We start from the raw sequence: 17306 nt of genomic DNA, 5'->3' as shown, positions 1-17306 counted from the left end.
TTTGCCGGTACATTAAAATTGGAATTGCCTAACACTAGTGTTTCAAAGAAAGAAGGAAACAGAGAAATGTAATGAAATGGAAGCAAATGTTCATTCCATAATATTTGTAAACTGACTAGCCTATTTTCAAATAGAATATGGTATGAGGGAAGAGGTTCGAAACCCCAGGCATCCAATGAATATTTGTGTAAACTCTCCTTCCCCAATCGCTTGTACTAAAAAAAAGTTTTCAAAACTGACGGTTATAGCAGCATTTCTTTTTCTTTTTAGTTTTCCTTATTTATTTTACTTGCCATTTGTAATGGCAAAAATGGAAACATAATAAGGTGTGTCTGATACACCACATGCTAAATTATTTGTACAATACCATACTAATAATTATGCATTTATTAAAATGGAATTAAAATATTAATGAATTGGATCTCCACGTTGTCATGCAATTTATTGAATACATACAATAATTAGTTGTAAATAAAAATAAAAATAAAAAAAATAAAAAACTGACACAGATATTGGATAAATACGCTTGAATTCTGAAATACACTTGTCACTTGTTAATTGGTTTTTGACTTGAATTTACATCCTCAACAATTTGGAAGAAAATTAATTTGGTCCAAATTTACACCAATTCAACTAAATAAATAAATGAGTAAAACTGTGGGTACAAAAATTAATTAAATTGCCAGCTCAGAAATACACAGCACCTACTACAGCGCAACCGTCCTTCCTAATCGGACTTAGACCACATGTCGTCTTCGCATACATGCCAAGTAGGACACACCTACCACGTCCGACCCTGACTAAAAAAGAGAAAGCAAAGAAAAAGCAGAAAAGGAAAAACCACCTCTGCCACGTGTCGCTCATGGGCGCATCTTATATGCGTTTCACTTAGAAAGGAGCGCTGCCCAATGCCATATTTGGAAGCCAACTTGTACCGGGATGCTTAACTGGGCAACTATATATAATTATCTTAATTACCCAAGCAAGCTTCCTTTTTCTTTGCATTTTTTTAATGAATTAGAGGTGGCAAATTTAATCTTGGATTTTCAATATGAAAATATGTTAATTGTTAAATATAAATAATAATAAGTGTTTCCATCAAATAAAACCTTAGCTAATACATTTTTACGTATTCATTTGGGATTACAGTTTATGTAGAGAAAGTCAATACACAGACGCACAATGAGCACGCGGGAAAATACTTGACCGTTGGAGTTATAAATCCTAGAAGCTCAAATTCAAATTCAAATTCATTTTTTATTTTAGTTTCCTACTACCACTAGTGATGATGATAAGTTTTCATACACATGTACTACAACAAATGAGAAATTAATTCACTAGTAATTAACTGAAGGAAATATAATAAGTTGATAAATTACACTTCAACATCTGCATATTCGAGATTTTTACACGTCAGTGAAGTGTGGTGATATGGCAATGACTTATTGGGGTAAGAAAAGCTCTAGGCCCCCAGTGCCGAGTCTCACTGCAAAAACCCTTGCAAGGAGAAGCCTATATATATATAGAACCCTTAATTATTTTCCAAACAGATCACAAGCTGCTTGTCTGAGAGAGTGAGAGTCTGAGCTTCTCTCTCTTCTCTCATCTTCCTTCAATTCTCTGGTATGTGTTTGATGCGTCCAAAACTTTTCTGTTTGGGTTTGCCTTCTTATCCCTAGCTCTCAGCTATGTCCTCATTTTTCTATATATATTTCCTGTGTTTGTGGTGTTTTTCTTGTTTGTTTAGGGTTTGAAAGATCTGAATTGACCTTCTGAAAATGAGTGCGGATCCAGAAGGACATTTGCATTTCAGCTTTGAAGGTGAAATCTTGAGACACACTGCGACCAATCTTATCCATATGCATGTCACTGTTTAATTATAAAAAATAATAAAATGATTTATGCCATGGTTATATGTTTTGATTTTTTTTTCAAGGTTCCTGTAACCCTTTTATTTAATTTCTTCTTGATAACTGAAGAAAAATGTTGTGATCCAGATGATGATTTCATAGAAGTAAGGCGATATAAAAAGGAAATAATTTACAAATTAAGGCAAAATTTTTGTAGCCTGAGGTGGAGGGAAATTTTATTGAAATTTAAACCAGTTTCTCCGAAAAAAATCAAAATTATATTTTCTGAATGCACCTTTTTTTTTCAAAGAAAAAAAAAATAGAGAGAGATCCAATAAGTGAATTGCTACAGTTTTGGGTACAGTTGATTGAACTATATTTTTCAGTTCTTTATAAATCATGATATGAAATAGTGATTTCATCCCTCAACATTAAATAATTAAATCATGATTTATCGGAATCAGATCTGGAGGACATAGATTTACCACTACTAGTTGTGATCGTAGTTATCTTGTAACATTTTGATCCCTAATAATTTAAGAACTCTTTTTTTCCTAACAAAGATATCATACGCAACACGTGGATATATCGTTATGAGATTCTTTGACGAAAAACGGTTAACTGAATATAGTTGTATCGTACTTACTTTGTATTGCTACGTGCATGGAATTCCCATCATCCTCTCATTAACCTACAACAAATAAACATTCTATTGCTTAAAATTAGTATGAGAATTATTCATTTCTTGTCGCAACTCATATCCTCATAATAATTTATTTTAATTTTCCAGATCAATTAGATGCATGTTTATTAATCACCAAACAAAAAAAAAACTTCTGAATGATGTAGTGGCAACCAATTCTCTTTAGTTGTGAATGTGTTCTTTGCTGAAATATATGCATATGGGAATTAATCGATCTTGATCTCTCATCTGTAATTTCATTAATGCAATTGAAGCTGAGCTCTGCGATGCAACGCCTGAAGTATTCGACAGATCACCACCTAAGCCTGAAAGAACCATTTCTGATCGTCATGATGAACAGACTTCTGCACATCTGGTAATGCCGGGCCCTGGCGGCAAAGCAACTTCTTCAGGCAAGAGAGCCATTGAACTGCATGGCCCTCAAGAGGTGAAATTGAACAACTTATTCTTGATCAGTTTCTTATGTTCTCATGTGATGTATGCATATGTTATGATCCGTTCGGATGAAGTGATTTTAAATTTAAGGATTTAGACGATATTTTAAAATTAAATTGTTTGTTTTACACTATTATATTTCAAGCATGCCACTATTAAATGAATTAATTCAAATGATTTGTATACAGAGTCGTGATGATCAAGACATTCCTGCTCCTCTAGGAGGCCAAGGAGCAAATTCTTCAAGCAAGACTTCAACTCAAGTGCAGGGTGCTCAAGAAGTAAGTTGAACAAACTTTAATATATATATATATATATATATCACTTCTTATATATGCAATGTACATATCTTTTAGGGCCTATTTGGATTAAGTGCTTTCAAATTTAGGGATTTAGGTGACATTAAGGTCGATTTATTTGTTTACACTATTACAATACATACATGCTAATATTTCGATAAAAATGCAAGAAATAGAACAAAAAAATTAATTCAAATAATTCCTTGCATACACGTATACAGAACTTTGCTTACACTATATTATAATGATTTTATTTTCAATGTGTGAAGTATTGGCATCAAGAGAAGAATACACATAAAATTATTCTACCATATTTTAGCATGAAATAGTATATATATATATATATATATATACACACACGAAACACAAGAATTCTTAACAAATGTAGATTAGCATACATATGACGTTATTAATTCCATGAGCATATATACATCATGAAATTGTACCTTTTTGGCATGCAGGAGGGGCAGGGCGACAATCAGAATTTGGAGTCGGAAAGTGTTGAGGATGATAACTTTCTCATCCCCCTGAACATGATCAGAGTTGAAGATGCATCTGGGTAAGTGAAGTTTATTAATTGAGGTTAGGCTAACCCTAACCTTAACCTACCATGCTATAGTTTCTTTTTTGTTTTAGTTTTTTTAGTTTTATAATATAAAAATGCAAACAGCCTGAGGTTTTAGTCCATGCATTGAATTGAATTAAGCAAATAAATTGTTATTACCTCAATTAGTTTAGTTAGTACTCATTAATTATATTACATATGCTCCATGCAGAGGGACATCGGAGGAGAAGGCAGCACCCAAGGTGAAAGCCCAGGCCGCTGCTCCGGCAACCCGGCGGAAGAGAAAGCGCAGGGAAGACCCTAAAACTTACGTTCCTCTTGCCTTCCGAGAGAAGAAGTGTCAAGAGTACTACTTCTATGAGTATGCGTAGGTTTCAATTCATTATCACTTTTTTTATATAAAAAATTCGGAAATACCTTTCTTTTATTCAAGAATATATTCTTGGTTCATTTTCATATATAATTTCTTTTACATTGCGCAGGCCCTTTTTCTGATTGCTCTTCGTGCTCAGTGATAATCTGATGAACCCTTTTTTTCATCAGTTAAATCTTATTTAGTAATTTGTCTTTGGTTTGATCAGAACTCAGTTAATTTGGGGACTTGATGGTGCAATATTCCATCTAATTTACTGTTGAGTTGTTTATTATAAATTTTTTAAGGATCATAACTGGTATTTCAAATTTAGAACATGAGTTAGTTAGTTTTAAAAAAAGGCATTAACTATTTTCGTGAGTGAGGAAAAAACTTATCATGGGAAATCAAGGGTATGAGGAGTTCTTACTTATGTATCTTGTATTCTATTTTTTAGAGTGTACGTAGTTACCAAATATGTTCCAAACTTCTAAACTTTGAACCAAATGAGCCCTAAGTATTTTCGGACAAAAAAAATACAACCGACTTAAATGAAAAAAAGAATCAAAACCTTATCTCGGTTTAATTGAGGTTTTTAAATGGGTTCAATTTCTCTCTTTTCCATCAAATTGAGGAGTAAAACTATCAATTTGGACACTAATTTTCTGTTAAAAACTTAAGAAAATTGTTACAGTAAACCAATTTGACATGAAAGAAAGTTAGAGGACCATTGAAATGAAAAAAATATAATTGAAATATCAAAATAGAACTCGAGCATAAATTCAAGCACTATTTCAGTGAAAAAACGGAGAAGGACTGAATCACCCAAACGCGTTCGGGCTCAACTAGGCCGATTGGCTGGGCTGAACTTGGTCCAACTGGATTTTTGGGGGCACAGACGACCCCGTTTTGGTCCAACTCTGCATAAGCAGGCGATCGGGCACGTGATTGGTCTTTCCTCATCCTCATCTTTTTTGGGTGCGAAGCCAACGATCGTTTACAAATACCCTAACTCACCGATCCCGCCCCAAAACCCTTGACTCGGTCCGAGTCGACTCACCGAGTTAATCACAAATGGACACGCACTCCTCGCATCTCGCTGCATCGAACCGTTCGCGGAGCTCTCAGTCCCCGTCGCCATCGCACTCAGCCTCTGCCTCGGCCACCTCGTCCATCCACAAACGCAAGCTCGCGTCCGAGGACCACGCGCCGCCGTTCCCTCCCTCTTCATTCTCCGCGGACACGCGCGACGGCGCTTTGACCTCCAACGATGACCTCGAGAGCATTTCTGCCCGAGGAGGCGGCGCCGATTCCGACTCGGACGATGAGTCCGACGCGCTGGTCGACGACGACGAGGAGGACTTCGACAACGACTCGTCCATGCGCAACTTCACGGCGGCGCGTCTCGATAACAGCGGCGCTTCTGCCGTTGCGCGCAACTCGAAGCTCAAAACGGAGAATGCAACGGTCAAGAATGAGAGTTCAGACGGCGCTAAAGATGGAGGTGGAACAGCCGGGACCGGTGCAGTGGGGCCCACCGTTGCCGGAGGCTCGGTGCCGGGGATCATGGTGAAGGAAGACGCCACTAAGATCTTCACGGAGAATATACAGACCAGTGGGGCTTACAGTGCCAGAGAAGAGAGTTTGAAGAGAGAGGTAAGCTTCTCTGTGCTTCTACTTTCTTTATTATTCTCATTTCCTTACGGAATTCAGTAATGTTAATTAGTATGAAGTAATTTTCAATTGGATATTTGGCTGGTTATGTATCACAGTATCAAAGTTGTATGCTTTTTTTAATTTCATTTGTCTAGGAGGAAGCGGGGAGGCTCAAGTTTGTGTGCCTTTCGAATGATGGTATTGATGAGCATATGGTTTGGTATTTGTCTCTGATGAACTTCCATTTTATAATCTTTGATGGTTTAGTGATGTTGAACTAAAAAAGTAAAACTAATTCATCTTAATTGTTTCAGTTATCAAAATGACTAGTGTTAAGAATTCTGTGTTGGGGTTCGGAGTTTAATTGATGCCTCTGTTTTTGGGTTTCTCAGGTTGGTAGGATTGAAGAACATATTTGCCAGGCAGCTACCTAACATGCCCAAGGAGTACATTGTCCGACTTGTTATGGATAGGTAACACTACTAGCTCATTTTCAAAGCATAAAGAATGAGTGATCAGTGTGTATATGTGTTTATATTATTTGGCATGTAATACATGAACGCATTTCAGCATCTCTAGTAATCTAATATTTTGTTTTAATATCCCGTCTAAGTATTGGTTTATGTTTTTGGAATGACAGAAGTCATAAATCGGTTATGGTTATCAGACGTAATCATGTTGTTGGTGGCATAACGTATCGACCATATGTCAGGTGAAGTTTTTATTTTATTATCCTTTTGTTTTATCTTCTGTATTGCCATTTTCCACATACTTTAATACAGAGTTGGGCTTTTCATCTGTGAGGTACCTCATTTGCCCTGTTACCAACATTCTTTTCCTGGAAATAACAGCCAAAGGTTTGGAGAGATAGCTTTTTGTGCAATCACAGCAGATGAACAAGTAAAAGGTTATGGCACAAGACTGATGAATCACTTAAAACAGTATGCACGGGATGTTGATGGGCTAACCCATTTCCTGACATACGCTGACAACAATGCTGTTGGCTATTTTATTAAACAGGTCTTGTTATCTATCATTCGTGTAATCACCTTTTAGGTTTTCTATTGATTTTTTTTCTGCATAAACTAATGGTGCCATAATTCTGTTGCTTTAGAAATCTTGCTTCGACATCTCAGTGTCAGCTTTTGGCATAGTTTTCACAACTCTCCCTTGAATGTCATTTCTTTTTCTTGCTCCTGAGTTATGGAGTTGATCTGATGAAGAAACTGCACTAAATCTTTATTTGTTTGTAGGGTTTTACAAAAGAGATTCACTTGGAGAAAGACCGATGGCATGGGTATGTTATGCACAACTCTAGTTATACAAAGACTGTTAAATTTTGATTTCAGAAGATCTAGGTTTCTTATTGTGCTTCGTAAGCTTCAAGTGGTTAGCCTTGAAAAGAAATGAGTGAAGCTTTGAAACAATTGCTACTTTCGTTTCTATACTTTTAATTACATAATCAAGTACAACTGTGACCAGACTTACCACCCAAAGTAGGGGAAAGATAAGACATACAAATGAACTTATGAGCTGGTGGTCCTTCACCAGAAATAGGATGTGTTGCCTGATTTAGGTATCTTACTTCTTGTGAAAACCTTTTTCATGTCAGCATTTTATTATTGTGTGCAGCTATATAAAAGATTACGATGGAGGAATCCTAATGGAATGCAGAATTGACCCAAAGCTACCATACACCGACTTATCAACTATGATTCGTCGTCAGAGGCAGGTAAGGGTGAACTCAATAGCTTGTAGATTTTCATAATTAAGTTAAATCTAACAATGGATCATGATAGATGCCAAATCATGTATAGAATATTGAACCAAGGTGGATTCACTACAATCAAGACTATCTGGTTGTTTTGGTTTTGTGGTAGGCGATCGATGAGAAGATAAGAGAGCTCTCAAATTGTCACATTGTTTATCCCGGCATTGATTTTCAAAAGGTAACATAATATTGTCCTGATATAAATTCCCAAATCTCTACAATTTTTCTAGTGTTTTCTTTAAACTTCTGTTAACCACTAAGGAGTAGAGTACTTACTAGACATAAGCCTGTGACAATCTGGTGTCATGGCACATTTATTAAATTCTTGTATGGATTTATTTATCCAGAAAGAAGCTGGTGTTCCTAAAAAAATCATTAAGGTCGAGGACATCCCTGGCTTGAGTAAGTTCTTTAACTTCTCTGGTTATTTTATTCTCTTAATCAGTCATTTATGCTATGCTAAATTTAATGTCAATTTTTCCTTTATGCTAAGTTGTGTTGGGGAAGTTGAATTGGTAATCAGAAGTTTAATGAACATTTTGGTAACAGGGGAGGCTGGGTGGACCCCTGATCAATGGGGCCATTCGCGGTTTGGAGCTTTGTCTGCTTCCACAGACAGTGCCAGAAAGCATTTGACTGCATTCATGCGAGCACTTCTAAAGGTGAGTTGCTTAAGCATATCTTTGTCAAGTTGTCTTTTGTTTTTCATCGTGGAGAAAGTTAGCTTGCTTTATCTTTTTGCATTAATTTGTATTGACTCAATCTTGTGTTGCAACTTTGTATTAAGTTATTAACATGTTGCTGGAACCTAAGGGCTACAGAAAAGTCAGTTTCTTAAATGTTCCCGGTGGTTGCATGCCAATGCCCATCAGAGTTGTTGCAGTGATGTTTGCACTTGCATGTGTTTTAATCTAAGAAATGAATCGGATCTTTCCTTGTCTTCGAATTAAGTATATGAGCGACTACAGAGAGACAAGTGTGCAATAGAGTACCATCTTAGTCTCCCAAAGCAAAGTACCTTTACAGGGGTAGGAAGCAATAAGAGTTTGTATGCGATATGCGGAATATAACACATGACAAGCTGCCATTTGTGGTTTATTGATCATTTTCACCAGTATGAGCAGAAGACACAGAAATCTTAGTTACATGGTTGAGTTTTGTGACTTTTCTCTTGCTGTCAGTGTAAAATGGATTCTTACCAAATACATTTTCATTTAAGCAGTCTATGCATGACCATGTTGATGCCTGGCCATTCAAGGAACCAGTTGATGCACGTGATGTTCCTGATTATTATGACATCATCAAAGATCCCATGGGTAAGGACTATTTCTCCGCGAGCTACGTAGTTTAAATATCTTCTGCATTTAGTGTCTGGAATTCTTCCAAGTGTTTTCACAGAAGCCGTATTTTGAATATTGCTTTCTGATAATGTAGTTTGGATTCTATCTTGATCATAATATGTGCTTTGCCGTTAGCATCTTGAGTTGTAAAATTGTCACGACTTCTTAAATTTATTTGAAAAGCCTGCATGCTCTTTAGATATCTGGTCAGAGGTCGGCATGTCATGTGGCATCTCTGATTTCTTGCCATTGTTTTCTTGCTTTTGTTTCTTCCTAACTGTGGAAATTACTAATAAGTATGCTTACCTCTTATCAGCCTTGGGTTTTGGCATAGGTGTTTGTATTTGTGCATATTGCATCAAATTTACGACGCTTTAACAGATATTTAATATGATGCAGATCTGAAGACTATGTCGAAGAGGGTAGAGTCGGAACAGTATTACGTAACGTTTGAGATGTTTGTTGCGGATGCCAAGAGGATGTTTTTAAATGCACGCACTTACAACTCCCCCGATACCATTTACTATAAATGTGCAACCAGGTAATGCTGTTGGCATCCCTTTGTCGCTATTTTCATTGTTTTCTACATTGGTTCTGAAGATGCAATCGTTTCCTTGCAGGCTGGAAGCCCATTTTCAAAGCAAAGTTCAATCAGGACTCCAACCTGGTGCCAAAATCCAACAGTGAATTAGATGAATGCGCATACCGGTTTCATTACGTTCAGCTGCCATGGCCCCATGGCAATGTTTAATGTTATATTTTTAGTTTTTATTTAATTTTTTCAAAATTTGTATGCACTTGCCATCATGGATTCATGTTCCCTGCTGGCTTTTCCTCTTTCTGCCTTCTTGTTACAATTCAGACTTTTATTGAAATCCAAATGGTTTTATATCAGACTTTACGCCCGACCCCAAATGGAAAAGAAACTAGGAACCTGATGCATTACATTTCTTCATTATTTTGACTTCTGTCAATGCTCAGTTTGGTGACAAAAGATTATGAAGAAGGAAACCACTCCCCACGCCCCATAACTCAACTCTCTGTACTTTTCTTTATTAAGGTGGATGGGGCGGAAGACTCGTATATGTTCCCGCACGTGGAGAAGAAATTATAAAAAGAATTAAGAAAGAAATCAATCATTTAGCGAAATCTAAAACAGAAACAAAGACGAAATACAAAAAGTTGGAGTTAAAATACACTAGTAAAGGTGAACATAAATTCAACCAACCTTCTATCCCTATCTGTAAAATAGGAAGGGATAAACAAGTCACTACACTCAGCTCTGTTTCTTGTTCTTTGGGACAGCATGGGAAAGCTGAGGATCCCAACCCGGCAATGGTTCACGTGGACCCACTCCTGGCCGAAGCTGCTGCTGCTGCTGGGGTTGCTGCTGCATATGATCTACACTAGCTGTGTGTTGAATTGAAGAGATTTCAGCCATGTTGCTTCCGCTGACGGTAGGCTGGCCAACATTACTCTGTGGGTTCCTGACTAGAGAAATTGGGGGGTCTCGTGGAAAGCCAGTGTCCAATCTCTGGTGAGGTAGAGTGGAAGTGGCCAAATTAGGAACTACCGGATGAAAGAGCTGGTTGGAGTTCGGTTGCATTGGCACAGCAGCATTTGTAGATCCATCCATGGGGTTCACTGATGGTATGCTTACACTCGGTAAATTTGACATGGCCAGAAGTAGCGGGTTGATCCCTGTCACTCTCTTAACGGAGTCCTCTGCCATTTTCACCTGAATTTTATTACAAAAAATATCCATAAGAATATTGAATTGAAAGTATACAGGGTACTCTGACCAGGTAAAAATATGCAAACTATAAAATTTGAAAATTCACAATGTCTTACTGGCTAACCTTTGCTCTTAAAGTCTCAATATCAGCTCTTAATATTCTGTTGTCAACAGCCGCATTATCATATTTCTGATTCACGTCTGTGAGACGTTTTAACAATGTAGAGTGTTCAACCCTCAGTTGACCAACCTAAATGAAACCAAACATATAACTCCATAATGTTTTCTACTGAAAAAAAAAATGATCATTGGAAATATCAAGAAGAGATGAAGATTGTTTTTGCTAATTAAAATTTTAAAACAAGGAGCACCACCTGTGTCTCAAGTTCACTCATTTGTGCTTGTTTTCTCCTTCTAGAGCGTCTAGCTGACTCTCGATTTGACAGCATCCTGAGTACCATCAACATGTTAATCCATAAAGGGCTAAGTTTTTAGATTTTACGAATATGGTATTAAGTTGCATATGGACAGTATCTGTTGAATTCCTGATATGAGAGATGACAATGCTTTACAACAAACCTGTTGTCAAACAAATTCATCAGGTGAAAAATCATGCAAAATGCAACATTTCCCTCCTTCCAAATCAGATCATTGCTTTCAAAAATCACTGATTCCGAAGCAGACAGGTCCTTGCTCTAAATTCTCTACTGGAAGAAAAAACTAAGTTTTGTTTGGACAACCAAAAGTTTCTTCTCGTCTTTCATCCATAGTATACAGGGCACATATTAACCATCATCAAGGCATTCAATGTGTTGAAACCTTCATACATCGATTACTGTACGGAAAATATAACTCAAGCCGATTAAGCCTAAATGCCAACTATTACTTAGAGACCAACCCAAAAGAACCAACATCATACCAAGAGATGAAACAAAACTGCCTAATAGTTGGAAAAGTAGGCATGAAATGGGTTACCTCCTAGCACGTTTCACATCAGAAGGATCCATATTCTCATTAATTTCAATGTCTCCTTCGAGATCATCATCATCCGAGTCCTCTTTCGATGATCCGCTTGTTGTCTGCTTACTCTGCAACCCCGTTATTTTCTGAACAGCAGGTAAAGCCGGAATGCCAAGTGGGCTAGTGTCAGCTTCATTTTGTTGCACTGGGAAACCATGACCAGCATCTAGCATAGCTCAAATCAAATGGGTTTTCGTATGTTAAACATAATCATCACTAACATATCTAATCAGAAGATGCTATGATAAAATTTCCCAACTTTAATTTCTACACAAAGAAATGACGACAAGTGCAACACCTAATATCATTAAAATTGAGAAAAATGTATTATGTAAAATAAGCAGACAAGTCAAGCACAAACCTTTATCTAGCGATTGACTGTGGGCTAATTGTGAAGGCTTCGACAGCTGCGATTGACTCTCGGCGGCCATGTTACCCAAATCCACAGGCTTCAAAGACGACGCCTGCCATCACATTCATCAATAAAAGAATTTGAAAAAAAATTACAGAAATTTAAATACAAAATGCAAAATTAATGAGAGAGAGATGTACGCGAGAGAGAGCGACGGCAGCGCAAGCCAGATCGAGCTGGTTCTTAAGAAATTCACGGTACTGATCCGAATGAACCTGAACCGTTGACGTCGGATCCAACGGCGGAGGAGGAGGGTGATTCAGCTGCTGCTGAGGTTGATGATGATGATTATGATGATCGGGCTTCTTGATCTCAACTACCTCTTCATCTCCATCTTCGCGCTTCGACGTTGACGACTGAGACGCAACAGAACAAGAAGCGACCGACGAAGCGGTCAATTGATCGGCGACGGCAACTGATCGCCGAGGAGTGGCCGCTGGGGTCGAGAACTCGTCGAGAAACTGCTCGAAGGCCCACTCCGACGCGCTCCTATTCATCGCCGGAGACGACAACGCCCAAGCCGTATCGGAGACGTCGTCCACGGAGAACACTGAATGCATACTCTCAAGTGCGTGTCCGAAATATCCAATTTTTGTTTCTCTCTCTTTGGATTTCGTTTTTATATATCGGAAGCGGAGTTCGGACAACTGGAGCTATACTCTGGTGCTCTACGTAACATGGTAATATTTATACATGGGCCTTCTATTTTGGCGGGATGCGCTGATAAGGATACATTTGACACGCGTCGTGTGACAGGTGAAAGGTTTTGTGGTCCGTGTAGTAGGGGAATATAAGTGCGGCCGCTTTTGGTTGTGGAGGAAGGAGAGAAACCTACGGGTTCAGAGAAGCAATGAAGGACAAATATGAAAGGGTATGCGAGTGAGGTGGGACCCCTAAAAAGTTGAAAAGATTTTGTAAATACAACTCAATTATTGTATAGTATACGTTTTTTTTTTTTTTTTTAGTGTAGGGGATTTAAATGTGGGATAACTGTGTCTTTATTTATATCTAATTTAGATTTGATTTAAGTATGATAATCTCGATGCCAATGGGGTATAACCTATTAAAAAATAACTTTAATTTGCAGACTAGTAGTTTCAAATTCGAACCGATGACACCTTAGTTGTGTTTGTAAGAAACTCCCTTCCTTTGTAGTTTAGACTTCACAATAGAAGTATCATTAAATACAGAGCTAAAGAGGTAAACCTTTTTACGCGGCAGTTGCTTTTGGATTTAGATTTTCAACTTCTTTTATTTTGATATTAGGATACAATTGTTGGATATTAACAAACTGATCAGGAGCAGCTCCTGATTCTACAAGAACCAATGCATGGCAATTTATCATGTATAATTTGTCTGATGTACTCATTGAAATATAAAAGTTGATCTAACCCTTGCATCTTCTTTTATTTTCGACAAAGTTTTTTGCACATTACAACTGCAGCTTTATACATCATTCGGGCATATAATGCCGTGTAGAAGTCAGCTTTTGCAGTAAAGATGACTAATTTGTGGTCCAAAAGGCCAGGAAAAAAAAAAAATCAAAATCAAAATCTCAGAGAATGCGATCACAGGAGTGCAGATTTTAGAGACTTGGTGAAAATTGCTAGTTCCTTCAACCCTTCCTCAGGAGTTTTGGCTTCACCCAACAGCCTCACGATTGCACTGCCAACAATGACACCATCAGCTCCCCATCCTGCTACCTGTACAACACTCAAGACTCAGTATCTTGACTGAGGTAGAAGATTAACAATAATAGGCATTCGTGTTTTCTTTTGGTTAAAAGGAGTCCAAAGTCTATAAAGGTAGAGGACAGAATTGAACTTTCGCAGTGAGGGTAAAGTAGTCTACCGTGGGTGTGGGTGTGGCGTTGGACATTCTGAGTTTAACATACTAACCTGTTTCGCCTGTTCGGGCTTTGAGATGCCAAAACCAACTGCTACAGGCTTTGACGTTGCCTGTCACATATAAGGTATGCATGATTACGAGAGACAAAAATATTAAGTTAAAGGGATCATATCAAATGTACAATGTTCTTTTACTTTTTAGCTACTCTAGTAAGGCAGCTCAAATGTTCAAGATGAGTGGTTGATTAGTCTAGTAAGGGATCATATCTCTCCATTTTGTATCAAAGCCTTAAACATAAAAGGCATTTGGATCAAATTTAGCATCAAGATAATATAAGGTCCTGATCCAGCATGAATGCTCGTAAGCAAATGCAAATCCATCAATCGACATGTTGGTCATGATGTCATATTGCACATAAGGCTTGCACTATAAATCAGAAGCGGTAATAGAATTCTGAAAATTTCCACTGTTAGAACTGATTAGAAAGACAAACCTCTTTAATTTCCTTCAAAAGAGCAGGAACTCGTTCATTCACAGATGCACGGGCACCGGTAACTCCGATCGAGCTCACCTATAATTCATCTTAAGACGTCAAGATACAGATAAATTTTTCCAAAAAATAATAAAATGTTCGTGTAGCAAACACAACTTGTCAATATTTTATTGATAGGCGTTTTAGCTTTACGCAACAAGACCAAAAAAGCAACAAGAGAGAGAGAGAGAGAGAGAGAGAGAGAGAGAGAGAGAGAGAGAGAGAACCACATTAGCATCCACTTTCCTGACACTAATAATAGCAAGTATGTATCCAATAACTTCATTTTCTAATTATAAGCTAAATGATGATTCCAGAAATTGGACAACCCACAACAGATTTTGAATCTAATTAAACATAAAATACTAAGGATATATATTATTACGAGACAAAACCTTATAACTTTAAACCAAATAAAGGATACCAAAGGAATCTTACCAGGTACAAAAATCCTTCTGAAGCTTCAGCAATGGCCCTCATCCGATCAATTGGTGTAGTGGGCGTAGTTAGTAATACCTGGAAATCACACCAGCAGATGAGATGTATTACAGTCACATCTAAAAGTAACATAAAATAATTTGAAATACTCTCACCATACAAAAAGAATAAAGGGAAAGAAAATTAAGAAACAAACCAATTCAATATTATGTTTCACAGCTTCCTTTCTCAAAATTTCCGTCTCTTCCAATGGAACATCTGGAACCACAAGCCCTACAAACAAATGTGGAATTAGGAATCTAGTCAAATCTCTTATATATATAAACAAAGGGGTTCACAAATGAGAAAGAGAACTAAAATACCAATGCTTCAATCAAGTACCCAAAAATAGGTATAAAAAGGTCTGTGTAAAAAGATTTATATGACCATTAACTGAATCCACATCTCAATAGAAGGCAAAGGTGCAGTTCAGTCAGTGAAAATACTATCATATTGAAAATTTTAAAAGATTCAGTAACAAGTACTTATACATTACCATGTACACCAACGTCTCTAATGGTGGACATGAATTCTCCAATTCCACGCTTCAATATTGGGTTATAGTATGTAAAGAGAGCAATTGGGCAAGACAATTGTGGAATCACCTGTCCATTCAACAAGACTGACATAATTAGATTATTTCAATGAACTCTTTATGTGAATATGCTACTGTATTGATATGATTTCTTATTCCTGCATCTCATATTACCATATGAGAATACTTTAGATGCTTATAATCGGCATAGTTCATATGTTACAGCAATCAAAGTGGATATTAGACACGGTGATAGTAATATATCTAACATAATTTTCACTTGGGAATACAACACCAACAAATATCAATCAAGTTAACATAACATTGCATATATAAACATACCTCCTTCAACATTGAAACAATTGAATTCAGATTGGTCCCCTTTGACAAGGAACGGGTGGTTGCAGCCTAATCAATAGCACACAAGAGGATAAGAACACAGGAACCTATGGCATATAGATTGCCAAAAAGAATATGCAGAAGAATAAAAATGCAAATGAAAATCACTATCATACCTGTATAACTGGACCATCTGCTAATGGATCAGAATATGGCACACCTAATTCGATTATGTCCGAACCACAAGAATCAAGTACCTTCAATGCTTCTGCCGTGATTGAAAGATCGGGATCACCAGCAGTGATGTAAGGGATCAATGCAACCTTAACAGAAAGACATACTCATTAAAACAACAAAATCAGATAAATAAGCCATCTAGTCTAGAATCAACCACAAATCCAAATCCTAAAATGAAATATAGTTCATCTAAAGGACTACCACAATAACAACTTCACTATTGGCAATGATTTATCATTTCTATCTGATCATTTTTCTCCTACTATTTGAATCTCAGTCGCAGTCATGTGGAGGGTGGATTGTGCTACTTCAGTTTCAACCAAACTTAGTCAGATCTAATAAACATGCAGAGCTTTTTGGTCAAAACGAAAGCAATCTCAAGAACAATAACTAAACAAAAGGTCTCATCAACCAGCATCTCTTCCCGGGCCCTATTTGGAAATGAAAAATGTGCATTTTGGCGGGTGATTGAAACCCAACTGGTAGTGAGCAAAAAAGTAGCAGACTTTAGACTATACAATTCCTTGACGGACCATCCTGGTATTCACGGAGCACAGAAAGCCATAAAATTTGGTGAGTCTGCAAATTTTTCTACAGGGCTTCAAATGAAAGAACAAACATGCAGAACAGGCGCACCAAAGTTTAAAACTTTCTACACTGTAATTCGAAAGTTCCTAAAGCAGACATCGAAATTGCTTACCTTGCCTTGCTCCTTCAACTTTGTGAAGGTTTGGGAGAGACCGACGGCTGGGGTGGCGGTGAGAGCAGCCATTGGAGTAAATTTCTTGAGTGAGAGTGTGGATGCTTGAGATGGAGAGCGCAGAAGCAATGGATTTTGAGGCTTCTTCAGTTGCAGAAAACCAGCTGCAGATTTAAGAGAAGAAGCAGCCATTGGGTTGAGTATATTTCAGTAGGCCCAGTGAGGCTTTTGTAGGGTTTTTTCTTCCAGTTGGCCTTCTTCTGTGTTTGTACACTTGGACTCTCACTTCTCAACTCACCATCATTCTCTCCTCCTTATCTTTTATATTGTCTCGGCCGTTGAATTCCGCGCAGTTTTTCCTTTTTTATCTTTTTTTTTAATCTTCTTCTTTTATGTATTCTCGGCCAAATTTTTGGCACAAGTTAATTTGAAGTTTTCTTTTTGGAAATGACACATTTTGTGCTAGTAAATCTCTTGAAGAGGGAAGTGGGTCAAGTTGG

General features: G+C 37.4%; 3 protein-coding genes across 4 annotated transcripts; 1 reads left to right on the top strand and 2 right to left on the bottom strand.

The window, feature by feature from the left end:
* Positions 1-5034: 5034 nt before the first annotated feature.
* On the top strand, positions 5035-9872 carry LOC117636582 (histone acetyltransferase GCN5). Its single transcript, XM_034371151.1, has 13 exons — positions 5035-5860; positions 6016-6080; positions 6253-6333; positions 6501-6572; positions 6712-6880; positions 7114-7157; positions 7493-7592; positions 7741-7809; positions 7979-8033; positions 8181-8293; positions 8854-8947; positions 9371-9512; positions 9592-9872. The coding sequence occupies exons 1-13, from the start codon at positions 5279-5281 to the stop codon at positions 9656-9658; spliced, it is 1653 nt and encodes a 550-aa protein (XP_034227042.1). The 5' UTR covers positions 5035-5278; the 3' UTR covers positions 9659-9872.
* Positions 9873-10082: 210 nt separating this feature from the next.
* LOC117636583 (light-inducible protein CPRF2) lies at positions 10083-12790 on the bottom strand. 2 transcript variants are annotated; one of them, XM_034371152.1, is made up of 6 exons: positions 12279-12790; positions 12088-12190; positions 11682-11892; positions 11081-11156; positions 10831-10956; positions 10083-10709 (listed from the first exon to the last, which is right to left on the bottom strand). In XM_034371152.1, exons 1-6 carry the CDS (start codon positions 12696-12698, stop codon positions 10248-10250), a joined length of 1398 nt encoding a protein of 465 aa, XP_034227043.1. In that variant the 5' UTR covers positions 12699-12790; the 3' UTR covers positions 10083-10247. The 2 variants fall into 2 exon arrangements, with proteins under 2 accessions (XP_034227043.1, XP_034227044.1); XM_034371153.1 differs by having other exon boundaries at positions 12088-12175; positions 12279-12747.
* Positions 12791-13506: 716 nt separating this feature from the next.
* On the bottom strand, positions 13507-17222 carry LOC117612143 (tryptophan synthase alpha chain). Its single transcript, XM_034340889.1, has 9 exons — positions 16807-17222; positions 16046-16192; positions 15873-15938; positions 15492-15600; positions 15153-15229; positions 14957-15034; positions 14480-14557; positions 14037-14096; positions 13507-13841 (listed from the first exon to the last, which is right to left on the bottom strand). Exons 1-9 carry the CDS (start codon positions 16996-16998, stop codon positions 13707-13709), a joined length of 942 nt encoding a protein of 313 aa, XP_034196780.1. The 5' UTR covers positions 16999-17222; the 3' UTR covers positions 13507-13706.
* Positions 17223-17306: the final 84 nt, after the last annotated feature.

This window comes from Prunus dulcis, chromosome 8 (assembly GCF_902201215.1).
Source record: "Prunus dulcis chromosome 8, ALMONDv2, whole genome shotgun sequence".
NCBI classification, from domain to species: domain Eukaryota; kingdom Viridiplantae; phylum Streptophyta; class Magnoliopsida; order Rosales; family Rosaceae; genus Prunus; species Prunus dulcis.
Note: the sequence above shows the minus strand (reverse complement) of the source record. Positions and strands in the feature narration are given on the sequence as shown.